This window comes from Lissotriton vulgaris, chromosome 2_1 (assembly GCF_964263255.1).
Source record: "Lissotriton vulgaris chromosome 2_1, aLisVul1.2, whole genome shotgun sequence".
NCBI lineage: Eukaryota > Metazoa > Chordata > Amphibia > Caudata > Salamandridae > Lissotriton > Lissotriton vulgaris.
In genome coordinates, this window is record NC_141687.1 from 764187304 (window position 1) to 764214119 (window position 26816).

General features: G+C 50.5%; 1 protein-coding gene and 1 pseudogene across 1 annotated transcript in view; one reads left to right on the forward strand and one right to left on the reverse strand.

Annotated features, from left to right (window-relative positions):
* Positions 1-26816, forward strand: part of PPIG (peptidylprolyl isomerase G) — a 411062-nt gene that overhangs the window by 307622 nt on the left and 76624 nt on the right. Inside the window, exon 12 of the mRNA XM_086956077.1 lies at positions 14313-14449. Within this exon, the coding sequence (XP_086812203.1) occupies positions 14313-14449 (137 nt within the window). The remainder of the gene's footprint in view (positions 1-14312; positions 14450-26816) is intronic.
* Positions 23524-24992, reverse strand: LOC147731121 (uncharacterized; annotated as a pseudogene).

Consider the following 26816-nt stretch of genomic DNA (forward strand, 5'->3'; position numbering starts at 1 on the left):
TGTAAGGAGGAGGCTCTGCTAAGAACATTAAAGAAAACCCTTGAGTATTCAGAGGACAGACGACCTTTGACAAAGCCAGATTGTTCAGGGCCAATAAGTTCAGGTAAAATGGGGTCGATACGTAAAGCAAGCAACTTGGCGAAGATCTTATAATCCGTATTTACAAAGGAAATGGGGCGGTAGTTCTTGCAAAACGCGGGGTCATTGTTCTCTTTAGGGATCAAGCTAATCATCGCTTCCTGTAAAGTGCCCTGGGAAGAACCCTTAGTAATAAAATAATTAAAAAGTAGAAGCATATGTGGAAGGAGAAGTTTAGAGAAATGATTATAAAATTCAATAGTGAAGCCATCCGGACCTGGGGCTTTACCTCGTCTGAGGACCGAAACTGCATGAGAAATTTCTGATTAAGTTATATCTAAGTCAAGTGAGGCAAAATCAACATGGGAAGAGGGAGGAGAAGCGAGTGACTGAAAATAAGAGGATAGGTCGGAAGGAAGAGGGACGGATTCAGGAGTATAAAGTTGTTTATAAAAAGTAACAAATTCCTGTAAGATATCAGCATCTTTGAAATGGGAAACGCCAGCCGAATCTGTTATCGACGCAATTCGAGTTCTATCCTGACGAGTCTTCAAATAAGTAGCTAAGAGTTTTCCCATTTTATTTTGACCCCCATAATAGCGAGCACTACTCTTTAATAAGTAGGAGGCCGCAGCTTTAGTAGAAGTAGAGGATTTATTGAAGGCAACTTTGGCCGTAATACGGTCTTTCAGAGAAGATTCAGAAGGCGAATTAAAGTAGGAATACTCAAATTTTTTAATCTTGGCAAGAAGAAGAGAGGATTGTTGCTCAAAATCTTTTTTCTTTTGAGAAACGTAATTAATTATAAAACCCCTAGCGGTAGCTTTAAATGAATCCCAAATCATGACTGGAGAAGAATCGGTAGTAGTGTTAGTAGTGAAAAAATCAGTAACGAAAGAACTGAATTGGCCAGAGAATTTGGAATCAGCCAGGAGGGAGTTATTAAAGCGCCATCTACCAGAGGAGATAGAGAAGTGGATCAGGTCAAAATCAACAATAACAGGGGCGTGATCAGAAATCAGGATAGAACCAATCTCAGAGGAAAGAGCACATTGGGTGAGGGACTTACTAAGAAAGAGATAATCAATACGGGATTGTGTCCTATGGGGGGGAGAGAAATAACTGTATTTGCGGAGGTCCGGATGGCAGAGCCTCCAGATATCCGTTAGAGATTTACGTGGTATGGTGGAGGTAAATTGAGTATGCATCTTGGACCTAATAAAAGTAATTGGGGAGTGCCTGTCAAGGAAGGGATCATGAACTTGATTACAATTGCTGCCAAAAATGATATAGTTGTCATCCAGAGAGACTAACTTGTCCGAAATAAGAGACCAGAATGTAGGGTCAACAGATACTGGGGCATAAACATTGAAAATAGTAATAGGTATCAACTAACAATTTTAAGATCACCCAGCGACCATCAGAATCAATTTCGTTATGAATAACAGAAACATTAAACTTTTTGTGGATTAAAATAACAACACCATTCTTTTTCCCTAAAGCTGGGGAGGAGAAAACATGACCGACCCAAAGTCGATTTAATTTAGAAGCTTCAGCATCATTAAGATGGGTCTCTTGTAACATAGCAATGTCAGATTTCAATCTAGCCAAATGAGATAACACTCGTCTTTTAATGGGACTATTCAAACCTTTAACGTTCCATGAGAGAACTCTGAATGTAACACACTTAAAATATACATTTTATACAAAAGCATACAATGCATGAAACATGTTTAAAACGATATCTTGGTGCAATTGAAAGAAGCAAATTAGAACTTTGAGAAAGAAGAAAAAGTATAAGAAAAAAGGATGTTCGAGATAAAAAGAGAAGTGCAAGAAAAGGGAGAAAATGAAGAAAGAAAGGAAGAGAGCAAAAAAGAAAGAGAGGAGATCAGGAAGAAATAGGAAGGCTGAAAGGGTAAAAAGAAAAAAGAGAGAAAAAGGGCAAGTTCAGGAAACAGTGAAGAGAACAATAAGAGAAGAATACAAGTGAACAACAAAAAGTGAATATGAACTGACAACATACCTTACAGGAGGAGAATTCAAGGAGATGAGGGAAGGGAAGGAACTAGAAGGGGCTAACTGGGTAACCGGGACCAAGCAGAACGAGGGACCGGGTACCATCACGTCAAGAGGAGGAAAGAACTATGTGGAGAAAAAACAATGAGGATACATAGTACATGAATATGTAGACAAACCACAAGGGAATAAAAAGACAATCAATAAAGACGACAAGGGGGTAAAAAACTGTATCATAAAGGGAAAAAAAACGAATAGTTAGACAATATTTGAAGAGGAGGCGTCCATTGGGTCATTGTGATGAGAGTTAATGAAACTCTGAAGGCGGAGCGGGTCCTCATAAGTCGTCGTCCTGTTATAGGTGACTCTGAAGAGACAAGGATGAAAAAGTCCATATCTAGCGCACATAGCGCGAAGCGCAGGTCTCATGTTGAGGAAAGCCTTACGTCTGCTTGGTGTAGCTTTGGCATAGTCCTGGGCGAAATACAAGGTAGAGCCAGACCAGGTAACACGCTGAGAAGACTTGGCAGCAGAAAGAACTTTTAATAAGTCCGTGTATTCTAGGAAATATAGGATCACCCCTCGTGGTTTCTGTGAGGGAGAAGCAGATGAGGAAAGGCGTCCTTATCTGTGCGCTCTTTGGATGTTCAGCACGGTGCCCTCCGGCAGGTGTAGAACTTTAGGAATGAACGACTTGAAAATCGTTAGGGGGTCAGACCCCTCCTGTCCTTCTGCAAGTCCGTAAATACGGAGATTATTGCGTCTATTACGATTTTCAAGCTCCTCGACTTGGCGCTGAAGAGTAGACACTTGAGATTGCAGAGGAGAAAGCGTGTCACAAGTAGCAGTAATGGATGAGATAGATTGCTCGACTGCAGTGACTCTATTATCAAGTTGCGTCCAAGTGTCCGTGAGGACTTGAAGTTTCATATTTGTTTCTTCCATAAAAGGGTGTAATGCCCTAATCTCTTCTAATAAGATCTCCAATGAAACAGGTGACGATGCTTTAGGCGGAGATGGTGGATTCTGCTTAAGACGTTTAGTCAGGGATTTCCCTGAAGACGTCGAAGCGGGGTCAGAAGCCGCCATATCGTTTGCTGGAAGAGACGTAGAAGAGTCTTTCAGATGAGAGAATTCAGTAAAAATCTTCGAATTCTTAATGAAGATGCGTTTAGTAGAAGGCTTCGAATAAAGAGTGCCTTTAGTTCTTCCCATAAAGAAAAATAATAAAAGAGCGAGGCCAAAAAATTGAAGGATCGTGAAGAGGAGGAAAACCCAAAATGGCCGCCGCATTTAAGTCAGTCAGAAAGGCACAGAGAAAAATCCAGAGTCATGCAAGGAAAAAACTAGATGCTATCCATGAGGAAGCGGAGAACCAGAAAAAATTAAAAGCGTAGAAGCAAAAGTACCATAGTCCTTCAGAGATGTATCCAATTCGGCGAGTCAGTGCTGTTGAATAAACAAAATGGCGTTCGCAAAGCAGCGACAATGACCAAAGAATTCACATCGTCTATAAAGTTGGTTTTTCACATCCAAAAAAGACCGCAATAGTCTGAAGAGGAGGAGATAAAGTTCCGACAAACTCACATCGCGATTTTAGCGCTGAAACAGCACGGGAAGATAGTAGTCGCCCGGAGTCCCCGAGGAGCTTCACCCAGGCACCGCCATTCCGGTCGGATGCCAAGCCACGCCCCCCTGCCTGTGTTAATTTTTTTTTGTCAGCTGAATGCAGAAAATAGCCTAATTGCTTGACATGTGTTTATTACCTCGATTACCAACTTTGAAATGTAGGAAAAATATAAGTAGCATCTAAGTCCATAAAATACATTGATAAAGTAGATTGCTATTTGTGGTGTGTGGGCCCCCACTTTAAGGAGTGGTAACACTAACTTGTCATGGTGAACCCCAAAGTTCCTAACACTAGGACACCTTTTAGGGTAACCGTTGCCTCCTACAAATGGGTTAATATAACATAAATTAACCTGAGCTCAACGTCCTGGTGGCTATGGCACAGAGCAGGCAGACTTAACTTAACAGGTACTAAAGTCAAAACGCAAAACAATAAGAATCCCAAAACGGAGTAAAATGTCATAAACAAAATGACACAAAAACAGCAAACAACCAATATTGTTAAACTGAGATATGCATTTTTTAAGTTTAAAATAAAAATAGTGCTAACAAATATTAAACACAAATGATCGTCTATGGAAACGGTAGATTTGACCTAGGAGTGATCTCAGGCCGACACTATGAGGTGCAGGTCTGATACACTGAGTGGGTTTGCGCCAATCAATGCTATTACCTTCTGATGTAGTCTTGTTTATGGAGATTAGAATTCTCCAGCAGGGCAAGCCTGAAGCTGTATTTAAGGAATGTGCATCAAAATCAGACACTTTTGTCACAAGGTATCCCTGACCTTTTCGGAGACCTTAAAATTCTAAACATTTTCTAAGTCTCATCTTTTCTGGACCAGCTCCTCTGGGCGACTTCTAAGGATATTAGAACCGCAGGGATGGTGCATAGGGAGCCAGGTCCCACTCCAGTAAAGGTCACCTGCAATGTCCAGTCCCAGTTGACTTGATAAAGGTCTCTCCATGAAGGTTATTTGCAGCTTGTTGTGTCCGGCTAGCCACACAGGCATTGAGCCATCAGGCCCTGTCCACTTCCTTGTACTGGGTACAAGAAGGAACTGGTCAAGTCCTTCAGGGCTCCTCACAGGTTACACACAGCAGGTCCAGTCCTCTTCTGATCTTAAGCAGGTCTAGAAGGTGTTCTGAAGGGGCTTTCTTGTGGAGTTACATTTATGATTTGTGCTAGCGAGTAGGTGGGGGTGACTCTAGGACACTAACTAGCCAATGAGGAAAAGGTTCCTGATAGCTGGCTGCCCTACCCACTTTTATTGGCAGTTCCTAATTACCTTAGTGCAAATCAATCAATCAATCAATCAATCACAGCATTTATATAGCGCACTACGCACCCGGAGGGTCTCAAGGCGCTAGGGGAGGGGGGGTCCGCTACTGCTCGAACAGCCAGGTCTTGAGCTGCTTCCTGAAGGCAAGGTGGTCCTGGGTCAGGCGGAGGTGGTTCGGGAGGGAGTTCCAAGTCTTGGCGGCCAGGTAGGAGAAGGACCTTCCTCCTGTGGTGGCTCTTCGGATGCGGGGGACGGCTGCGAGGGCGTGGCCGGTCGATCGAAGTTGGCGTGTGGGAGCGTAGAAGTTGAGGCGGCTGTTAAGGTATCCTGGGCCTTGGTTGTGTAGGGCCTTGTGTGCGTGGGTGAGGAGACGGAAGGTGATTCTCTTGTTGACCGGGAGCCAGTGCAGATCTCTCAGGTGTCCGGAGATGTGGCTGCCACGGGGGATGTCCAGGGTGAGTCGTGCTGAGGCGTTCTGGATCCGCTGGAGTCTCTTCTGGAGTTTGGCGGTGGTTCCGGCGTAGACGAAGTTGCCGTAGTCCAGACGGCTGGTGACGAGGGCCTGGGCGACCGTCTTCCTGGTCTCGGTGGGGATCCACCGGAAGATCTTGCGTAGCATGCGCAGGATGTTGAAGCACGACGAGGAGACGGCGTTAACTTGTCTGGTCATGGAGAGGGAGGAGTCCAGGATGAAGCCCAGGTTGCGTGCGTGGTCTGTTGGTTTGGGTGCGCTGCCCAGGGCGGGGTGGCCACCAGGAGTCGTCCCAGGCGGAGGGTGAAGATCCCAGGATGGGGACTTCCGTCTTGTCCGAGTTCAGTTTCAGGCTGCTGCTCATCATCCACTTGGCTACGTCGGTCATCACTTCGTGTAGGTTGCCTCTGGCGGTGGCGGGGTCGTTGGTGAGGGAGAGGATCAGCTGGGTGTCGTCGGCGTAGGAGATGATGTTGAGGTTGTGTTGGCCTGCAATGGCTGCGAGAGGGCTCATGTAGACGTTGAAGAGGGTTGGGCTGAGCGAGGAGCCTTGAGGAACGCCGCAGATGACTTCGGTGGCTTCTGATCTTAAGGGGGGGAGGCGGACTCTCTGTGTCCTTCCGGAGAGGAACGAGGTGATCCATTCCAGTGCCTTCTCCTGGATTCCGACGTTGCTGAGACGCTGCACTAGGGTACGGTGGCAGACAGTGTCGAAGGCCGCGGAGAGGTCTAGGAGGATGAGGGCCGCTGTTTCTCCGTTGTCGAGCAGGGCTCGGATGTCCTCGGTAGCTGCGATCAGGGCGGTCTCGGTGCTGTGGTTGGCCCGGAAGCCAGACTGCGAGAGGTCGAGGGATCCGTTCGTCTCGAGGAAGGCGGCCAGCTGCTTGTTGACGATCTTCTCGATGACTTTTGCAGGAAACGGGAGCAGCGAAATGGGGCGGTAGTTCTTGAGGTCGGTGGGGTCGGCTGATGGCTTCTTTAGTAGAGCGCTGAGTTTGGCGTGCTTCCAGCTCTCCGGGAAGGTAGCGGTGTCGAAGGAGGTGTTGATGATGTCCCACAGGTGGGGTGCGATGACAGCGTCGGCCTTGTTGAAGACTTGGTGAGGGCAGGGGTCGGTCGGAGATCCGGAGTGGATGGAGTCCATCGTGCGGATGGTGTCTTCGGTGCTGATCGGGGTCCAGGCGCGGAGGGTGGTGGTGGGGGGCGGTGGTTCAGTCGTGGCGTGCGTCGGTTGGGAGCTGAAGCTGTTGTGTATGTCCGCGATCTTGTTGTGAAAGTAGGAGGCAAGGGAGTTGCAGAGGTCTTGCGAAGGGGTGATGTCGTTGTTTCCGGCGTTGGGCTTGGAGAGCTCTTTAACGATGTTGAAGAGTTCCTTGCTGTGGTGGGCGTTGTTGTCCAGTCGTTCCTTGAATGCAGTTTTCTTGGTGGCGTGGATCAGTTGGTGGTGTTTTCGGGTGGCGAGCTTGAGGGCAGTCATGTTGTTCGGTGTTGGGTCTCTGCGCCAGGCTTTCTCGAGGGCTTGGCAGTTCTTCTTGGAGCTCTTGAGTTTGTCTGTGAACCATGGGGCTTTCTTGCTGCCGGGTCTGCTAGGCGGCGGGGTCTTCAGAGGGGCAAGGTAGTCTGCGCAGTTGCTGATCCACTTCGCGAGGTTGGTGGCCGCCTGGCTTGGGTTCGTTGCGCTGGTGGGAGGGTTCATGCTCAGGGAAGTCGCGAGCTGGTCGGCTGTGATCTTGTTCCAGCTTCTGCGTGCAACCTGTTGCTGGTGGTGGTGGATAGTGGTCCTTCTGAAGCTGAAGTGGACGCAGCTGTGGTCCGTCCAGTGGAGTCCGGTGGCGTGGCTGAAGGCGATGTCCTTGCTGGATGAGAAGACTCGTCGAGTGTGTGTCCGGCGTAGTGGGTGGGGGTGGTCACCAGCTGCTTGAGACCGAGGTTGGCGAGGTTGTCCAGCAGGGCGGTGGTGTTGCAGTCGTTGTTGTTCTCCAGGTGGAAGTTGAGGTCCCCGAGGAGGGTGTAGTCAGCGGAGGGGTGGGCGTGCGGGCTGATGAAGTCGGCGATGTCTTCGCTGAATTGTGTGCGTGGTCCCGGGGGTCTGTAGATGAGGGTGCCTCTGAGGGTGGTCTTGGGGTTGATGTAGATCTGGAAGTGCAGGTGTTCGGCGGGTGCGAGGGTGTCGTCGGTGTTGGTCGTGATGCGGATGGAGTTCCTGTGGATGATGGCGATGCCTCCTCCTGTCTGGTTGACGCGGTCCCTCCGGATGATCTTGTAGCCGTCCGGGATGGCGATGGCGATGTCGGGCGCTGAGGAGGCGTTCATCCAGGTTTCCGTGAGGAAGGCGACGTCTAGGGCTGTGGTGTTGAGCAGGTTCCAGAACTCGACGGCGTGTCTGTGGACGGAGCGGGTGTTGCAGGATGCACTTGAGGTGGTTGCTGCTGGAGTTCGGCTTGGTCGGTGCTGGTGTGGTGCAGGTCCGGATGCAGGTGAACTTGCAGGAGTGGCAGCAGAAGGGTCCGTGGGTGCGTCTCGGGGCAGCTCGATAGCAGCCCGGGATTCTACCGGCGTTGAGTGCGATGAGTTCGGTGGCGTTGTAGGACAGTCGGGTCGACTTCCGTCGGTGGGGGTCAGGGGTCCTGGCACTGGGCGCGGTCCAGGCGCGGACGAGCGCAGACGGGCTTACCTTTGGCTTACCTTCGGCGCTCAGGCGGCGCTCTCGCTGCGCGCGTACGCTGCGCGGTCGTTTAGGGGGCGTCATAAGAAGGGAGCCAGGAGGGAGGGTCCGCTGGGAGGCGGGAGCGTGGTAGCCTATCGGCTGGCGGGGGGTGGGGGGGGCGCAGGCAGGCAGCGGCGGGAAAAAAAACGAGTGCGGGCTTGGCGGGCGGCCCTGCGGCGGCTGGGGCGCTGGAAGAGGGAGCAGGCGGCGTCGGCGATCAGGCAGGCACAGGCATCAGGTGAGGCACAGGAGCAGGAGACACGAGGAACGTGGGGGCGACCAGGCCGATTAAGGCGCAGTGGTCGCAAACAATCCCACAGTGCCTATTCACTCCTAAAATCCAAGCTAGATAAACTCTAACTTTTGGCTTAATTAATTCCTCCTCTTCCCTAGCCTGATTCGCCCTAAGCAGTAAGTTTCCCTTAATCCATTTTACGTCTCCTTTAACTATGTTGTTCGGGTATTTGTAAAGATCTGGCCCGCCCATTTTATTCAACGTGTTCTTAATGTATACTAGCCAAGGAATTTTAGACACCTTGTCTAACGCCATGCAGTCCTTAAGGATGCAGTGGTTCAAAGGGATATCATTATTTAACCAGGTTTTTGCCCAATAGACCAGAGGGGCCAATTGTAGCTCATCAGTTACATAGCCTATGCCTAACTCAGTATGCAGGGAGAAAACTGTTGTTGATTGTGGGACTCCTAGCAATGTTCTGAGGAAAGTATTTTCCGCAATTTGTATTTTACCTTGTGGCGAAAAGCCCCACAAGGGAGCACCATACATAGCTATGGACAAGCATTTTGTCTTGTACACTTTCAAGAGAGCGTCCATTGGGCGCGAGCCCAATCGCTTTGCAAAGCTCATTAGAGCTGAGGTTGATCTCTTAACTGCAAGGCTTTTTGCATTTAGTTGGGCGGTCCAAGAGCCCCCCTCTTCAAAGATAACACCCAGGTAAGTAAAAACTGGTACCCTAGTCACCCCCTCACCAGTGCAGGTAAACGTCTTTAGCTTTTGTGTTTTCGTGCGCTTCCCCGCCACCATTATATGGGATTTTTTGTTGTTGATCGCCAGGTCGAGTGAGACCATGAACTCCCCAAATGCGTCGAAGTTTCTGCAACCCTACCCCTGTGCGGGCTAAGTGCACCGCGTCATCCGCGTATAGTAATACGGGCACCAGGGAATCCCCCACGCGTGGAATATCAGGTGTTGAGTCCTCCAGATCTTTGCCCAGTGAGTTAATATATAGGGTGAATAGGAGAGGGGCCAAAATACAGCCCTGCCTAACACCCCTTCTAGAACGGAATGGTCGAGAACAGCTGCCCTCCCGATCGGTTCTGATGGAGGCTGGCAAGTCTGTGTGAAGTGACGCTAAGAAGTTGACCAGCGATGGGTCAATACCCAGGCTGGCCAGTATGGCCCATAACTTGGGTCGGTTGACCAAGTCAAAGGCGGAGGAGAGGTCCATGAAGGCCATGTATAGTTTACCCTCCTTGGCCTTGGTGTATTTGCCGACCAGCATAAGGAGGTTTAGGCACTGGTCCATGGTTCCTCTCCTGGCCCTAAACCCATACTGCAGGTCTGAAAGGACCCCCTTCTCCTTTATGAAATCCCCCAGTCTCTGTAATATGACTCTGCCGAGAATTTTGACGGCAGAGTCAATCAATGATATCGGCCTATAACAGGCCGGATCTGTTCGGGAACCTTTCTTGTAAATGGGAATGATGGTCGAAGAAGACCATGATTTGGGAAACCCAGCTGTGCAGGAGGAATTAAAGACATTGGTGAGTATTCTAGCCCACATGTCCAGAGGTGACCTATAAAGATCTGCAGGGACACCGTCTGGGCCCGGGGCCTTACATTTCGTCATCTCCAAAATGGCCCTAATAACCTCGTGCTCACTAAACTGCAGGGGGAAGCAGGGACCGTGAGCCGGTGAAGACTGTCTGGTGCTAGTGACTCTTCACTGTTATATATTTTACTGAAGTGGGCAACCCAATCTTCCTCAGGGATCACACAATCCATGATAGTTTTCCTCCTCAGAAAAATAGGAGTGGTTGATCACAGCCCAGAATTTGGAACTATCTCTCAGGATGTTAATTGATGTGAGATTGTCCCAAGCCTCGTTTTTTATGGACTTTTTTCGGTTATTAATGGTTAATCTATAGAGCTTCCTGCACTGAATCACCCGCTCCCGATTTCTCGGCTGTTGTTTGAGGGCCTCCATAAGCCCCTTATGTGCCTTTGAGCATTCCCTATCAAACCACCTTGGGCGGGTGGTTTCAGCTCGCTTCTCCCTGAGTGTTAGATCATGGCTAACTTGCGTACAGATTTTAGTGAAAGATTTAATAATATCAGTGTCAGCTGCCGAGCTGTCTGTGCATGTTAACAGATCTGCATGAACATTTGCTTTTAGATACTGAATAAATGTGTCCGGGACCACCTTGGACCAATTTAATCTTCTTCCCCGGTCCTTGGGAACGATGGGATCGCAGCAGCCACCCAGACGCTCAACCTGGGTTGCGTTGTTACTCCCAATGTTTAAAGTCAGAATCAGGGGATTATGGTCACTAAAGGCGGAAACCTTGACTTCAAGGGAGGATACCGCATCAACTAGTCCCGCTGAGATAAAGATGTAATCGATAAGTGTTTGCATCTCTACCTATGAACGTCGGTGCCCTATTCTCCCCCTCGGGCCCAACTACTTCAAACAGGTTTAGGTCGGCAAGTAATTCTTCCAGCTCCATCCCCTGCGGTGTGTGTTCAAGATGGGGACTGATACCGCCCGGGGGTGCCAGTTGTTGTTTAGAAAAACAATCCCATCCACAGGGGTGTATGTTAAAATCTCCCATGAGCAAAATTTCGAATAAAGCTGTTTGATGTAACTTGTAGTGAGAAAGAAAAGATGATAAGGACCTTAAGTGTGTGTTACAAGATACCTTATCCGGTGCATTATAAAAATGTACAATTAAAATTATGGGGAGGTTGGGCCTGACCCATTCTACACACAAAATGCTATCCTCTGATGATTCTATTTTCTTCATGGAACCTGCCAAATTGATAGAGGTGATTGTATACAGGCCACCTTTGGGTCTCCCTCCCAGCCCAGCGGTCGCTTTAACTGAGAAGCTACAATATCCATTTAAATAAAAATTTCCGTTGGTATCCCACGTCTCCTGAAAACACATAATGTCGTGGTGAGTTACAAAATAAACCCATCTGTCATCCAAGGCTTTCCTCCTTAGCCCGCTATATTCCAGCTAAGTACCATTGGTTTATGGCATTGATTGGCTATAATGGAATTCTCCTGACCAGTCGGGTGAGTGGATAGTTGTCAATCCACTAGATCCAGGCTAGAGGGGTTTGCAAGTGGTGAGAACCGATTACTTAGCACAACGGGTTCCACCTGAATTTCAGCTGAATGATCAGGGACATTGCGTGCGGTGGCGGCAAGCTTATCCCCCGCCCGCAGACGAGCCTGTTGTGCTTGATAGGAATAGTGTCTCACTTCCCCTGCCCTTCCTATGTGTCCTAATGGTGACGGGATATGCCAGGATCGTGGTTTGGCCTGTGGATGGGGTGGAGGTGGATAGAAGTAGCCTAATGGCAGGGGTCTGATACCTGCGCCATCTAGCTCCGATCCATCCCAGAGTAGTGTGATAGCCATATTTGGACTGTTAAACTTAACAATCACACAGTCACCGGTGATACATTTCTCCCTTCGCCCCACCCAGTCCACCCTTCTGGCAGCTATAATATTTTTTCCCACATCCAAACTCCCACTACTAAACTGTGTACACCATCTTCTGGTTCTGTTCAGTAGATCCTGTTCTGATTCCCTCTGGTTAATATGAAAGCGTGGGATCCCAGTTAAAATTACCACTCGAGGTGCTGCATCTGGGGGGAGATCCACTATGTTGTTCTGTCTGGCGTGCAACCCACTATTTCTTCGCTCCTTGACCAGTGGTTTGGCTGCCCTGTCCTCAGGCACAGCCCCCGAGACTAAGATCTTATGTGCCTCCCCTTGAGATGTTATGTTCCCTTTGGGTGGATTTGTGCATGTTGTATGGCCTTGGCTATTAGCCTGCATTGGTGAGCCCATGATCACCTCCTGACTACCAATCGATTCAGGTTTTTCATGGGCCCGCTTCCCCTGAGTGTGGGACTTCAAGTCTTTTAGGCAGTTGTCAATACGTTCACATTTATGCAGGATATTTTCTACACATGATTTCAAAGTGTCCACTATGTCCTTTGCAATATTTACCAATAGTGGTTCCAACCGGGATTCAAACAGTTCTTCTACCACGTCTGCCAAGTTAGCGTGGAATCCCTGGGTAGCTGTAATGTCTACTTTGGGTGTAGGCAGTTTGCGGGGTTTATTTCCACAGGGTTTTGTGTTTTTTTAGCGTGGAAGGTTGCTGTGTCTCCTGTGATACAGCCTTACTGTTGGTTTGGGGAGGTAACTGGTTAACCATGCAAGTGGATAGAGGGGCCGCCGCAATTGTTAGGTTCAAGTGGAATGGGACGAGCCGGTTCTGGCTGTGACTGTGATTCAGATTCAACCAGGAGGTCCCTAGTTGCCGCACCAGCCTGGACAAGTCCCAGTTCTTTCTCCGCATTAGCAATTTCGTTGTTCAAAGCTCCCACCGCAGAGGTAAGAAAGGAAATCATTGTCTCCGATTTTCGTGGGACTTTGGCTTTCTTACCTTCTCCGCCCTTTATTACAAGTTTGCGTTTCCCCATTGCACTGGACAAAGTGCATGGCCCTGCCCTGCCTCTTCCTGCCCCGGACGGCCACAGACGGCCCGCCCTCTGCCCGGGCTCAGCCCGGCGTCGCCCGCGCGCGTCCCGCGACGCGGACGGAGTTGCTGTCCTTTAAGCGCCTCCGGGCGCGCTCCAACAGGAAGTGGGCGGTTCCAGCCCCTGAGCCCTCTGGGACCTGTAGTCTTCCCCCGCTCTGGCCGTGCGATGCTGCGAGCACGGTGGCGGGGAAGAGCACACAGCGTCAGGGCCCCAGTGATGTTGCAGCACGATGTAGCAGAGTAGCAGAGTTTTGGCCGGTGAGTTTAGCCCCTTGCGCGTGCAAACGCTCCCCGCTCCACCGAGGGAGCTGCTGTCCTTTAAGCGCCTCCGGGCGCGCTCCAACAGGAAGTGGGCGGTTCCAGCCCCTGAGCCCTCTGGGAGCTCTAGTCTTCCCCCGCTCTGGCCGTGCGATGCTGCGAGCACAGTGGCGGGGAAGAGCACACAGCGTCAGGGCCCCAGTGATGTTGCAGCACGATGTAGCAGAGTAGCAGAGTTTTGGCCGGTGAGTTTAGCCCCTTGCGCGTGCAAACAATTCAACAATGAATTGGGTGTTTCATAAATAATGAAAATTAGCCATAGAATGACCATTCTAGCAATTTCCTATAATAAATCTACCTATTAACTTTTCAGATCTGTACTTTGACTTTTTGTGGGATTCAGACCCAGCCCTGCCAGTGAAAATCATTTTGAGGGCTATTCACAGGAGGAACATTCCAATGTATATTTTGCACATGTTCCACTTTCCACCTTGTGGTCAGTGAGGTGTACTTAGATGTAACATTAATGTTTAAAAACAGAGTTTCCAGTCTGAAAAAATAGGTGATTATGACTGGTTTTACATCAGCTTTTTAGGCTGCTGCAGTCAGGCTACACATGGTAGGCCTGAAGCCATGCTTTACTGGCCCACTTTGTGGATGGCAGAATAGGTGCTGCAGTCCACAGATAGCATTTAACTTACAGGCCCTGGGTGCATTTTAAACACTATATACTAGGAAGTTAAATATGTCAATCAGGTATAAGCTCATTAACCATGTTTAGCGGGGGAGAACAGGTTGTTTAGCAGGAAGAACAGTGCACATCGTTTTAAGTACAGAAAAATATACTGTTCAGAAAACATGAATAATCTAGAGTGACCATGCAGAAAAGAAAGATATCCTACAAAGCCCATGCTTGAAAAATGATATTCACTAGAAATATGTGATCTTTATAATGTAGCTTCTCTATACTCTGAAATGCATTATTTAAGCAGACATTATTGCAGAATAATTGCTGCTTCTGGAGAAGTAGGTGGTTTCAATGACCTTGTTTCTTTTTACTTCTCAAGCGCTATCGAACACCTTCCAGATCCAGGTCACGAGACCGCTTCAGACGAAGTGAAACTCCTCCACATTGGAGGCAAGAAATGCAGCGAGCTCAAAGGATGCGTGCTCCAAGTGGAGAGCGATGGATAAAGGGTGACAAGTAAGGAATTGCTGTCTGACAATTTTGATTTTAGTCTGTTACTTGGAACACGTGACTTTAGGCATGCAACCCTTTTTTGTATTATCTTTGTTCCTTTTTTTTTTTTTTTTGTAAAATTTTTATTTTGCAGAGAACAAAAAGAAACACAGAAATGAGCACTGAGATGCTGCATAGTTCCCCACGCAGGGGGAGTAACCCAAAAACAATAGGCAACGTCCTCACGGATCCGGTACGTATCTAGACCAACAACTTGGTGACAGCCGAGAAGTAGTAAATCATGAATTCAATCAGTCCACCATCGATGCCATATACGCCAGCAAAAAAGGAATTCCAGTGCGATTAGGCCCACGTGCCTGTGTAGCTAATTCAGACATGCCTGCAAATGGTATCATGCACCTCAGTAACCCAGAAACCAGAAGATGTAACTCCCATTCCCCCCTCCCCCCCCCACCCTCCCCCATGGTGGTGACACTCACATACCAACATTCATTCAAAGGGCCGCTCTAGACTTGGAAGAGATGTAGAGATCTCAGGGAAGCTGGGCATACAGCCGACGGCAATCCCCTAGAGAGGAAAGTCACCAAGGGCCCCCATATGAGCTTAAAGTTCTTGAAATTACCGTGGAAGATGTCCGCCATTCTTTCCAAGCTTAAAAGCTTCCACAGTCGTGCGTGCCACAGAGAAATCGCTGGTGCCTCCTTCCGTTTCCATGCCGCAGCCACCGTGAGTTTGGCTGCCCCTAGGCAGAGCCACAAAATCTTTTTGTCAGCCCGCGTTTGATGTTCTAAGCCAGGATCACGAAGGCCCAACAATACAGAGGCCATAGAGTCCTCTATAGGATATTGGAGGATGTCCCTAATATGCGAGAGAATTTCCTCCCAATATGGCCGGATCACTGGGCAATCCCACCAGATATGGCGAAAGTCCCCCAGGAGCCCACAACCCCGCCAGCATCTATCGGAAGTCGCTGGGTATATGCGATGGAGCCTAGTTGGGCACAGGTACCATTGCGTAAGGGTCTTAAGATGAGCTTCTCTTAGATGGAGCGAGTGGTTAAATCGAGTCATGTCTCGCCAGAGCGCGGACCATTCATTATCGGTGATATCTTTCCCCACTAGTTCCTCCCACTGTTCCATATAGCGTGGTCTAGGCGACACTGCCGATTTAAGCAGTAATTGATACAGGAAGGAGATAACGCCCTTCATGGCAGAAGTCCGCAGCAAAAAAGCTTCGAACGGCGTAGGAGGTCTCGTAGCAGCCTCCAGCACACCGGGTGACGTGGCCCAGTGCAACAACTGCACATAACGGTACCGGTCGGATTGTGGGACCCGATAGTCCCGTACACAATTGGCAAAAGAGAGGGGTTCCTGTCCATAAAAAAGGTGGGTCAAGGCCCTACAGCCACCCTCTCTCCACACATCAAATGCCCCCTCTCTGAGCGCCGGTGGAAAAGCCGGATTGAGGTGCAAGGGAGTAAATGGCGAGGGGAACGTTGTCCAACGCTCATCCGTGGCCAAAGTATCCCAGACCTTCAGCGTGGTACCCGTGGGAGTACTGATCTACGCATTCAATGGTCGGTCCTTCCTCGGCTTCCAGGCCAAGTCCCATATCGACCGGCCAGCCACGCTCCGGTCCATATGCAGCCAGTGCTTTTCTGAGAATTGCTGCGACCATTCCACCAGAACCCTCAGTTGGGCTGCCTTGTAGTAGAGTTGCAGGTCCGGAAGCCCCACCCCGCCCTCTGATCTAGGCCGACGCAGAACTACAAAGGAGAGCCGCGCCCTGCCCCCTTGCCAGATAAATCGGAGGATCTGTGTCTTGAGTTGCCGAAAGAAATTACTGTATCGGAATGGGCAAAGCCTGGAATAGGTACAGATATTTAGGAAGAAGAACCATTTTAATTGCATGGATCCTGCCCAGCCAGGACAAAAATTTTTTTTTCCATCTTTCAAATTCAGCCCTGGTCTTCGCCAGAAGGGGTGGGAAGTTAGCCGAGAACAGTTTACCCACCGTCGGAGTCAAGTGGACTCCCAGGTAAACAATGGAACTGGCGGCCCAGGCAAGAGGCGTCAGTGGCCGTACGCGGTCCACCTCCTCCTGCGAGAGAGTCAAATTCAAGATATAAGATTTGCCGTAGTTCACCTTGAAGCCCGCCACTTCTTCATATTCTAGCAAGAGGTCCCTAATGCATGGCAAAGAATGTTCCGGGTCCGCTACAGAAAATAGGACGTCGTCCGCGAATAGCGTAATCTTATGTGGCTCACCTGCGAATGGCAAGCCTCGGACCCCCTCATGTTCCCTCACTGCCATCGCCAAAGGTTCAATACTGAGCGCGAACAGTAGAGGGGAGAGGGGGCAGCCCTGCCTGGTGCCCCTTTAGTGCGGGAAAAATGCCGACATCTGGCCATTCACCACCACTCGTGACCTGGGGCTGCAAAAGTTTGCCCTCACCATAGTGATACATTTTTCCGAGAACCCAAAGGCTGTCAACGTATTAAACAAGAAGCCCCAATCCACCCGGTCAAAGGCTTTTTCCGCATCCAGACCCACGAGCACTGCCGGGATGCGGAACCTGTCCGCTTTTTCAATTAAATGAACTACCCTGCGAGTGTTGTCGTGGGTCTGGCGCCCTTTGATGAATCCGGATTGATCCGGGTGTATGATTGCCGGCATCAGGTCTTGTAATCTGCGTGCCAGGATTGCAGAGTATAGTTTAGCGTCAATATTGAGTAACGCTATGGGGCGAAAGGAGGCACAGTGCGCAAGATCCTTCCCCGGCTTCGGTAGGACAGTGATGACCGCCTCCGCCAGGGAGCCCGCCGAAACCCCGGACACAGCCATATCATTAAAAAGCGACACCAGAAAATCACAGATCTCGGAAGCGTATGACTTGTAAAAGACAGCGGTATAGCCATCCGGCCCCGGTGCCTTGTGTAACTTCACATTTTTAATGGAGTCAAGGACCTCCTCCCTAGTAATCGGCGCCTCCAACAACTCATTCCACTCTTTAGAGATCCGGGGTAGGGGCAACCTTTGCAAATACTCCCTCTGGGTTTCCGCTCCAAGACTGTCCCCCGTGTAGAGGTCAGCATAGTAGCGGCCAAAGATATTCGCCTTCGTTTCATCCCGATGCTGCAGGACTCCCGCCGCATCTCTAATTCCTCCTATATATTCGCGTTCCCTCTTCTCTCGCAGTTGGCGTGCCAGATGCCTACCCACCTTGTTCCCACAGGAGTAGGAGTGTCGCCCTAGTCTCAAGAGCGTGAGTTTGCGCTGTTGTTGTAGTGAGCCCTCAGCTTCCCCCTTACAGCCGTCAATGGACGGAGGGTCACTCTCGAGGGGTTAAGCTTGTGAGCCCGTTCGAGGTCCGCCACCTCAGCCTCCAAGGTTTCACGGTCCTTCCGTCGCAGTCTCTTAAGTTGCGAGTTGAGTCCCAGGCACGTGCCCCTAACTGATTCCTTAAAGGCGTCCCAAGTGTTCGAGGTTGATGTATCTGAGGGGGGATTAAGTTCAAAGAATTCCTTGATGGCAACTCGCAGTGCCTTATTAGATGCATCGTCCCTGATTACCAAGGCCGGGAAATACCATTTCCGCTGGCCGGCACCGGATGATGGCCAACGGAGGGTAAGCACCAGCAAACTGTGATCCGCGACTGAAATCGGAAGGATGGTGGCATCCAGGACATTTCCACGCAGTGCCTGGCCTATAAAAATGTGATCCAGTCGGGAGTAGGAGTGGTGCACATGGGAAAAGAAGGTGTAGTCCTTTGAGGTAGGGTGAAAAAAACGCCACCCATCAACCAACCCAAACTCCCCCACCACCTGCCTCGAGGAAGGAGAAAACACCCCCGTGCCCGCCCTGTTACCCCCAGAGCTATCCACTTCCTTATCCCACACCAAATTAAAGTCCCCCAGTAGAAACAAATCCCCGTCCGCAGAGTCCCCAATTTTTTGTAACATGCTTTGTAAAAATTTATTTTGACCAGAGTTGGGGAGATACACTACAACAAAGGTGCACAGCCGTCCCTGTACGAGACCCTTTACCATCAGCCATCGGCCCTCCTTATCACTGCGCACCTCTACTGGCTGGAAATGAAGCGCCGCGCGGAAGATGAGTGCCACCCCTCTATGCTTCGTGGCAGCAGAGGATCTATATATAATGGGATATGCCCTATGCCGCAGGCGCAACTCATCCCTCCGTGCCAAATGAGTTTCTTGTAATCCCACAATATCCAGCTGATGATCAGTCACGTACTTCCATACCTTTTGCCTTTTCTGCGGGGAATTCAGACCCTTGACATTCCATGTCCCTATGCTAACCGGCATGGTGCAACATAACCTCGGAACTCTCAGCAGTCATCACGTGGTTCCCCTCTCTCGCCCTTGGGAGCCCTACAATCAGAGGTAATGGTAGTGGCCCAGTTCCCCCCCCCCTCCCCCCCCCCCCCAGGTATCCCCCGGCCTGCCACCAGTTTGTAGCAGACTCGGCAACAGCCCCTCCCAGACCACTCCCCCTTGACACATTCACACACCACACCACCCAGTCATCCAACAGGCCCCCCTTGTCACCACCATGGTACCCCCCCACCCCCTTCACCCCAACCCCCCCTGTAAAGAAAGACTCAATTGGTAGAAAAAACTCAAAACAGTAAATTTGAAAGTGATACTCATCAGTTCCAAAGTTCGTGAAGGACCCTCCAGACTGGAATCGGGGTAGGGGGACCGACTTGGTAACCCCCAAGGCCACGGTCCGGGGCGTCTCCTCCAAAAGTACTTCCATACCCCCAGACCTAAGGGCCGAAGCCCCTCCAGCGCCGAAACAGGATCAAAGCAAGGGTCATGCCGCACCGGAGCTCTGTTGGGAATCAGCCAAAGTCGCCGAGGCAATTGAGGCTACCGCATTGCCCCTTTCCTGCAGGCTAGTGTTGTGATCCGGTCGCCGCCGGTCCGGAGATGCTCCCACCCTGTGCCAGGAGGAAGAGCGATGACGCCTCCGCGAAGGAGACATGCTCGACCCCTGGGATAGCGCGACGTCGTTCAAGCCCAAGAGATCCTTCGCCACCTGAAGAGAGCGGATCTGTGCCAGACGATTCCGCCATCGGAAGATGATCCGGAAGGGGTGACCCCAGGAGTAGGCGATGTTGCGCTCCCGCAGGAAGGATGTCACCGGTCGGAACTCCCTTCTCTTCTGCAGCGTGGAAGCGCCAAATCCTGGTATAGCTGCGGTCGATGGCCCCTAAACTGCAGCGACGTGATGGCTCTGGCTTTGCGCAAGATGCGTTCTTTCACCTGGAAATCATGCACACACACGAGGATGTCAGGAGGGGGCCCCCCCCCCTCGCCTGGGCAGCCCCACTCTGTGTACTCTGTCCATCTTGATTTCCCGCACATCCTCTTCATCCAAAACTTGCAAAAACAGCTCTTGTACATAGCCACGCAGGTCCCCCGCTTCACCATCCCACGGCACTGCGCGAACGCGGATGTTGTTCCTTCGGGACCGGTTTTCCAGGTCCTCTGCATGGGCCTGCAGATCCAAGTTCTGTTCCGTGAGACGGATGACGTCTTGCTGTAGCTGGTGCACATCATTAGCCACACTTAAATCATGGTCCTCTAGGGTCACCACCCTCTCGCCAATTCCCTCCACATCTCTCCGTACGTCCCGTAGATCGGACGCCAATTGGGCGCGGAGTTCAGAAATATCCTCCTTGATGGAGGCAAAGAGCTCAGACATAAAGGCCTTGGTGGCAGGTGCCTTGTCGTCCGATTGCCTCGACGATCCACTGGCTCCTGGAGATGCCGGCTGCTGCACGGGTTTAGACGCCCCATCCTTCTCCGGACACCCTTTGCGCAGCGTGTTGGACATCGCCGTGGACTGAAGTCAACACTCCGTCAGGGGACCCTCACTCTCCGAAGGCTCAAGACGTCAGGCTGCTATGGGAACACCGGGTCCTTGATCGATCAGCCCAATGGATCCCTCCTCACTGATCAGAGAGCCAGCAAGGCCCCACCGCCTGCCAAGTCCTCCAGAGGTCAGCTCGTCAGGGGCTGCTCTGCCTGTTCCTCCTCCAAGTCCGGTGTCAGCAAGTTATACCTGCAAGTAGAGGCCACCCAGCCCCTCCAGAGGAGCCCAGACAAAATGGCCCCGCTACGCTCCCTGCCGGGGCGCACTTGGTCAGCAATCCACGCTCCAGCGCCGGTAGCTCAGCCCGCTCTGGACCCAGAGCCTCAGCCTCCCTATCAACAAGTGTCCGTGTCCTCAGGGCTAAGCCGCCACACTGGACTGTCTGCAGTCTGCGCTTCGGGGCGTGTCCGGTCTGCTCCAACTGCCCACAAGGCGGTGTAGGGACCCAGTCTCCTCTGCCCTTATGGCCCCCAAGTATCTGCGCCAGCATCACCAATGCTATCTGTGAAGTTAGGCCAATCAATTATGCAACCATAGCGTCCCTGTTTCCTCGAGGCAGGGAAAGTCTGTGCTCTGCTCGGCCCCCCCCGCTGGGGTCTCCCCTCCGTCACCGGCACTCCTCGTCGGCCCTCCTCACCTCCTCCTGTAGCCGTCGCTCTAACTCTCCCCAGCGATCCGTGGGGGCGCAGCCTCCGTCGTGCCCAGGCGCCTCCGCCTACTTCCACAGGCGAACCCCGCCAGCACTCCTTGGCTCCGTCACCTCCGGGCCTCCTCCCCCGCCTCAGGCCCGGCACCGCCGACTCCGTTCCCCGGAGCAATCAGGAGCGTAGGGTCGTCTCACCGCTGGCAATTCGCGCTCCTCCTCTTATGACCGGCGCGGGGGAGATCCGAAGCAGCAGGCCCAGCGCGGGCCCCTCCCTCGCAGCAACAGCCTCCGCCAGTCTCCGGATCCGGCCTCCGAATCACGCGAAGCCGGCGCTTCCCAGGCCGCAAGTTGCCTCTGTGCCCGTAGCCACCGCACACGACGCTCCTCTCCAACGGCGGCACCGGACCGCTCCTCCAGACCTTGGCAACCCCCGCCGTCCCTTGGGAGCCGAACTTCTCGTCCAGGACCTTGCTGTAAGACGCTGTGTTGGATCGGCGCCGGAGAGGCTCAGAGAAGCGTCCTACTCCGACGCCATCTTGGCCACGCCCCCCCCTTTGTTCCTTTTTTATTCTAATGTCATTGGGTACCTGTCTATCACCAGGCTCATTCAGTGTCCTGGCTGCTGCTCAGGGTACCCCAATATCTCTTGCTTAACAAAGCTTAAACGCTTTATGATTACCTTTAGGTTCCATGTCCATCTCTTGTCCTTTTCGCCTCATTCATGAGAACTGATGTCTCTTAGACATCTTTTGTGGTTCTAGGGCATGACAGTCATATTCACCTCTTGTTCCAATCAGCTCACCTGGCTTCTTGTGTGGATGCCTTTTTCTACCTATGCCAATGGAACTATAACGTTTGCTTCAGCTTCCTTTCAGTAGAAATTCGAGTGGGGGCATGTATACTACCTTAGAAACCACATATGAGCCCAATATTTCCCATTGCATACTTTAAGATAACTACTCTTGAGTAGTCTTGATAACCTGGCTAAACACCACAAACCTGAGACATGCTTTGCATACTTCTGCCATCTAGTGTTGCTCTTGGTCGTTTGCAAGTTGTTTTTGTTTTCAGAAAGTCTTGGTGACTTCTCACCTGGTTTTTTCGATGTGCATGGGCACTGACTCCATTGTTAGATTGTTTTTCTTCGCTATCTGGTTGAAACAGCATTGCTCCCAGTCTCAACAAGTTTGTTGGTTCTCAAAATCAACTCAGTTTGTTGCCTTCCATCCCATGGCGGGACGGCTCTATGATCTACTTCTTCCTTCATACAGTGCCTGTTCCGTTCCTCAAGCCCATCATCATAGAGCTGCTGGGCAACCACGTGCTCAAGTCTACCTTCAGAGAATGACCACGCTCTCGATATGATGGAACAGACTCCCTCCAGAAAGTGCCCACATTGCCATTCTAAATACCCCTGGTCTGATCTCCACGCTGTCTGCAATTTTGGTCTCTTGCCAGTCCACGATGAGAGCCATTGCAACTCCGGATTGGCTTTTCGCAGCAGGTAAACTCTGCTTTAGCAACGGGGTAGGTGTTGGGCCCACAGCAGAATCTTAAAATTGTCTTTGGAAACATTAGACTTCTTCAGTGAGACTGATCTTCTTGAGGAATTGGGTGAGTCACAGACCACTGTGGTAAATATTTTAGTAATTTACCTTGATCGGAATTTCTATAATATCAATAAGGTCAAGTATGAAGAGCAGAGTCCGTGGTGGTTCGAATAAAGGGTCTTTATTCAGTTACTCGAGTTAAGGGAGAGCTCCGTCACCTAAGGAGGATCGAAACTTTCATCAAAGAGGACATGGTATTTATACACAGAAAAGAGGAAGGAGCTTCCTTGAGCAAAACTCAGATAGCTGTGTTTGCAACAATACAGACGTTAGTAAAAACTCGGATAGCTGTGTCACAATTTTACAGAAATCGTAGCAACGTTACTGTGTCAAAATCATACAGATGTCATGGCAGGAAGAAGCGTGACTGTGTCTTTAATCAGGAGGAAGTCACGGCAGAAACAGAGCATTGAGAAATAATCCTAGGCTGGTTCCTTAGATAAGAGAGTGAGAGAGAGAGAAAAAGAAGAACTGGTAGTTTGACAGGATGTCTGGTGTTGTGTCTTTCAGCAAACGGGGGCTCTTCTACTCGGAATTGGTTGTCGTGGTTTAGCAAAACTGGGCCTATTTCTCGGAATCGGCCCAATATAGGGAAATGGTTACAAATGGGGAGGGCGGGTCTTGTTCTCGGAATCGGCTTGACCATAGGAATGTACAGTTTGAGTGAGGAAGCTGTTTCTCGACATCGCCTTAGCCATAAGAATGTACCTTTGAATTTTAAGAGGAAGCAGAGTGCATGTGCAACTTTTGTGTGAGCGTGATCAGGTTTGCTCGTTTTCTCGTTTGCTTGTTTTCCGACATGATGGGCTCGGGGACGTGACTGAGAGGGTGTATGATGGGACATAAACTACGAGAAATAATCTTTTTCCACATTCCCTCCTTGTCCCATAATATACCCTTTAAAATTCTTCTTCTTATTAGTCTACTTCTATACTCATTAGGCCGTCTACTTGTTCCTGTAACATGATTCTTTACTTTTCTTTCTTTCTGGACTGGGGTTTGGGAATGCAGAAACTACAGAGAGCTGGGCCACACTGAATACAGAGGCAACAGGTGAAGAGAATGGCTAGAGCAAGACCTAGTATCGTAAGGATCTTCCACCCCCATGAGGACAGGAGGCCCCAGTGCCATCCAGTCAGGGACCAGGCTCCGGTGTCTGCGTCTAGCTTCTTTGAAAGTACATGAAGGCGGGAAATGGCAGCATATACAGAGGGAGCATTATCTGGAATGTATATACAGCAGCTGGATCCGATCAGTTCACATACGCCACCACGGTCCGCTAATATGATATCTAGGACCATACGGTTCTGTAACGTCATGAGTCTATCGGAAGCCATCTCAGCCGTGATGTTGCTTAACGCTCCAGCGGTCTCGTTTATGGCGCCCTGAACTACACGAGTTAGTTGTCTTATGTGGCGGCTATTGATCATGGGCCCCCAGAAAGGGATGATTCCTTTGAAGAAATCGCCAGCCTCTTGATCCACTGTGTCTTCAACATCCATGACCCCCCTTCACCGTCTATTAATCACAGTCGGAGGATCACTCAGATGATAATCTGCTGGGGCGGTGTAGGTAGGGGGGAGGAGAAATGCAATGTAGCATTTCCCGGACCAGCCTTGAGGTAGCCAAGTACGTGCGGGAGGTCCACAAATAAAATAAGTGTTGGGGGCGGTGGTCATTGTTGGGAAGTTTAAGTCAGGTAGGGTGTATGTTTTATTACACTCACTGTCTCCCATCTTCTGACCCTTGCCCTTACCTCTTACACAAAACAGGCCCTTATGAGGCACAGCCCATTCTCCCTGCTCTGTCTGTCTCTTCTGAACTGAGAATGTTTCTCTAAAGGAGGTAGTGTCGTTAAAGAGGGAATAACTGGTGTTTTCACTATTATCTGCTCGCCCCCATGTTACGGTGAAGTCTACCATCTTTTGAACAGCGCGCACAGTCTTTGTTTTTATCTCATTCCAGGTACTAGTGTTCTTGGTCTTGGTTTCAGGGATGTTTCTAACCGAGGCAGAGAATATCATAGAGAGAGCCTAGGTAGATCCAGCATAGCCGAAAGGGAGATAAAAGGCATACCTCCGTGTACGGAGTGTAGCATTAAGCCGCAGACCCAGCAGTTGGTTTTGTTGATAACTAGTTGGTGTTGATGGAGTGTGGAGATAAATGTGTTATTGAAGAATTCTTTTCTCCTACTTTCGAGATGCGGGGGAAGATCTACGTGTGAATGCATAGCAGTGTTGTTCAAAAGCGTAGGGGAAGAAAGTGGGAAAGCTAGATGAAGGAACCAACCTAGACAAGCCATGATGCAGAAAATAAGAATCATTATAGGGAGAAAAACAGGAACTTTGTTTTGTGATAGTTTTGCGCAGTGAGTCTTTGTCTTCATGATTTCGGTTGTTTTTAGTCTGAGTAAAGTATGCACCAGTGACCGGACACTTCCCAGCAACCGCTTCACCAAGCGTCCGTCTTGGGCTTAATTAGCACTGGTAGGTCGAGGTCAGGCACAAAGTCTCAAGTCTGTTTTGGGTAGGACCGCAGCCGAAAAAGTTCTGGAAGGGCTGAAATAAAGTCTGTCGTTTCAGTGTCTTTAAAGTCTGATGTTTTAGTGTCTCTGGTCTCGGGATCAGCAACAGCGTCCGTAGGAGTTGGTCCGTGGAAGGGCTTGCAGTGGCTCACATGGAGCCATCCTTTTCGTCCTTCGACTTTGACGGCGGTCCTTGTTGTGAGCAGCACCAGCTTGGGAGACGTCCACCTTCTTTCCGGAGGGCTAGTTCGGTCAAAATTTCTGATAAGCTTCCATTGACCAGGTTAAAAGGGAGTGCTCGTCGGGCGTGGTCTTGTCTGGAAAGGCTGCAGCCACCTGTGAACGGCAAGAACGTAGTGCAGACATCAAAGAAGCCAAGTAATCTGTCAGTACATTTGTGTCAATATCAGTTAGCTTTTTAGGAGATGGACACCCCAGATATTTGGAGGTCTCCCATCTGTGATCTCAAAGGGTGACAGGCCCGTCCGAGAATGTGCCACCATTCGCATGTAGAACAGGGCAACTGGAAGAGCTGTCACCCAGTCTATTTGCTTGTCAGCACAGATTTTGGCCAATTTGGTTTTTAATGTCTGGTTGTGCCGCTCCACCAGGCCTGCTGCTTGGGGATGTCTGACACAATGAAATTTCCAGGTGTAGCCTAACAGTAGGGAAACCGCTTCCATCAATTTAGAAGAGAAAGGTTGTCCATTGTCAGAGTAGATGACTCTGGGCAACCCATTTCTTGGGAAAAATTATCTAACCAGTTGTTTAGCTGTCATTTGGGCACCATAGTCTGGGACAGGGTAAGCTTCAGTCCATCGGGTTAAGGTACAGACCACTACGAGGACATACTTGTATCCTCAACATCTTTCCATCTGGATATAATCCATTTGGAGGACTTCAAAGGGGTGATCTGGAGGTTGGAACCCTCCTTGTTCAACTGATACTTTTCCCGGGATTGAACTGACAGCAAATCATACATGTTCGTACTTTTTGTTTGCTGCTGCACGCAGATGCTTGTTGTGCCATATCAGATTCAGACAGTCTAACATTCCTTTTTAGGTTTTGCCTGGCGAAAGCTGCGCTTTCTGCGCAGCTTTTTCGCGCAGGCGAAAACCTGATAAGAACTGTAGTGTGCTTTGGGTCGGCCCTCGTCATTCATTGGCTGGCTCCATAAATGGAGCCTAGCCATTGGACGAGGGGCCTGTCCGTCAATGCCGGACCAGACACGGGGGCGTTCCTGACATTCTTTGGCTTTTGCCGACGTCACGCGACGCCGGGAACGCCCCCGAGTCTGTTCCGGCATTGCCGGCACTTCTGCGTCTCTCCCCCTCCCGTTTCCCGCCCCGTGACTGGCCGGCCGGCCAATCCTAGCGCGGCCGGCCGGAAGTGCCCGCCCCCCGCAGCCCGGGGGAAGAAGGAAGACGGCAAGAAGTATGGCGGCGCCCGCGGGGCTCCCGTGGCCTGGAGGGAACCCCGGGAGATGCGGAGGACGTTGCCGGTCTCCCATGCCGAAGAGGGAGACCGGAGAAGTGCCAGAGAGATTGCCGACGTTGCCGGTCTCCCATGCCGAAGAGGGAGACCGGAGAAGTGCCGCCGTCGCAAGGTGCAGGTGAGTCGATTTGTTTTGTTTTTTTTTCCCCTCCTCTCTTCCCCTGCCTTCCTGCCCCAACCTCTCTCCCCCTG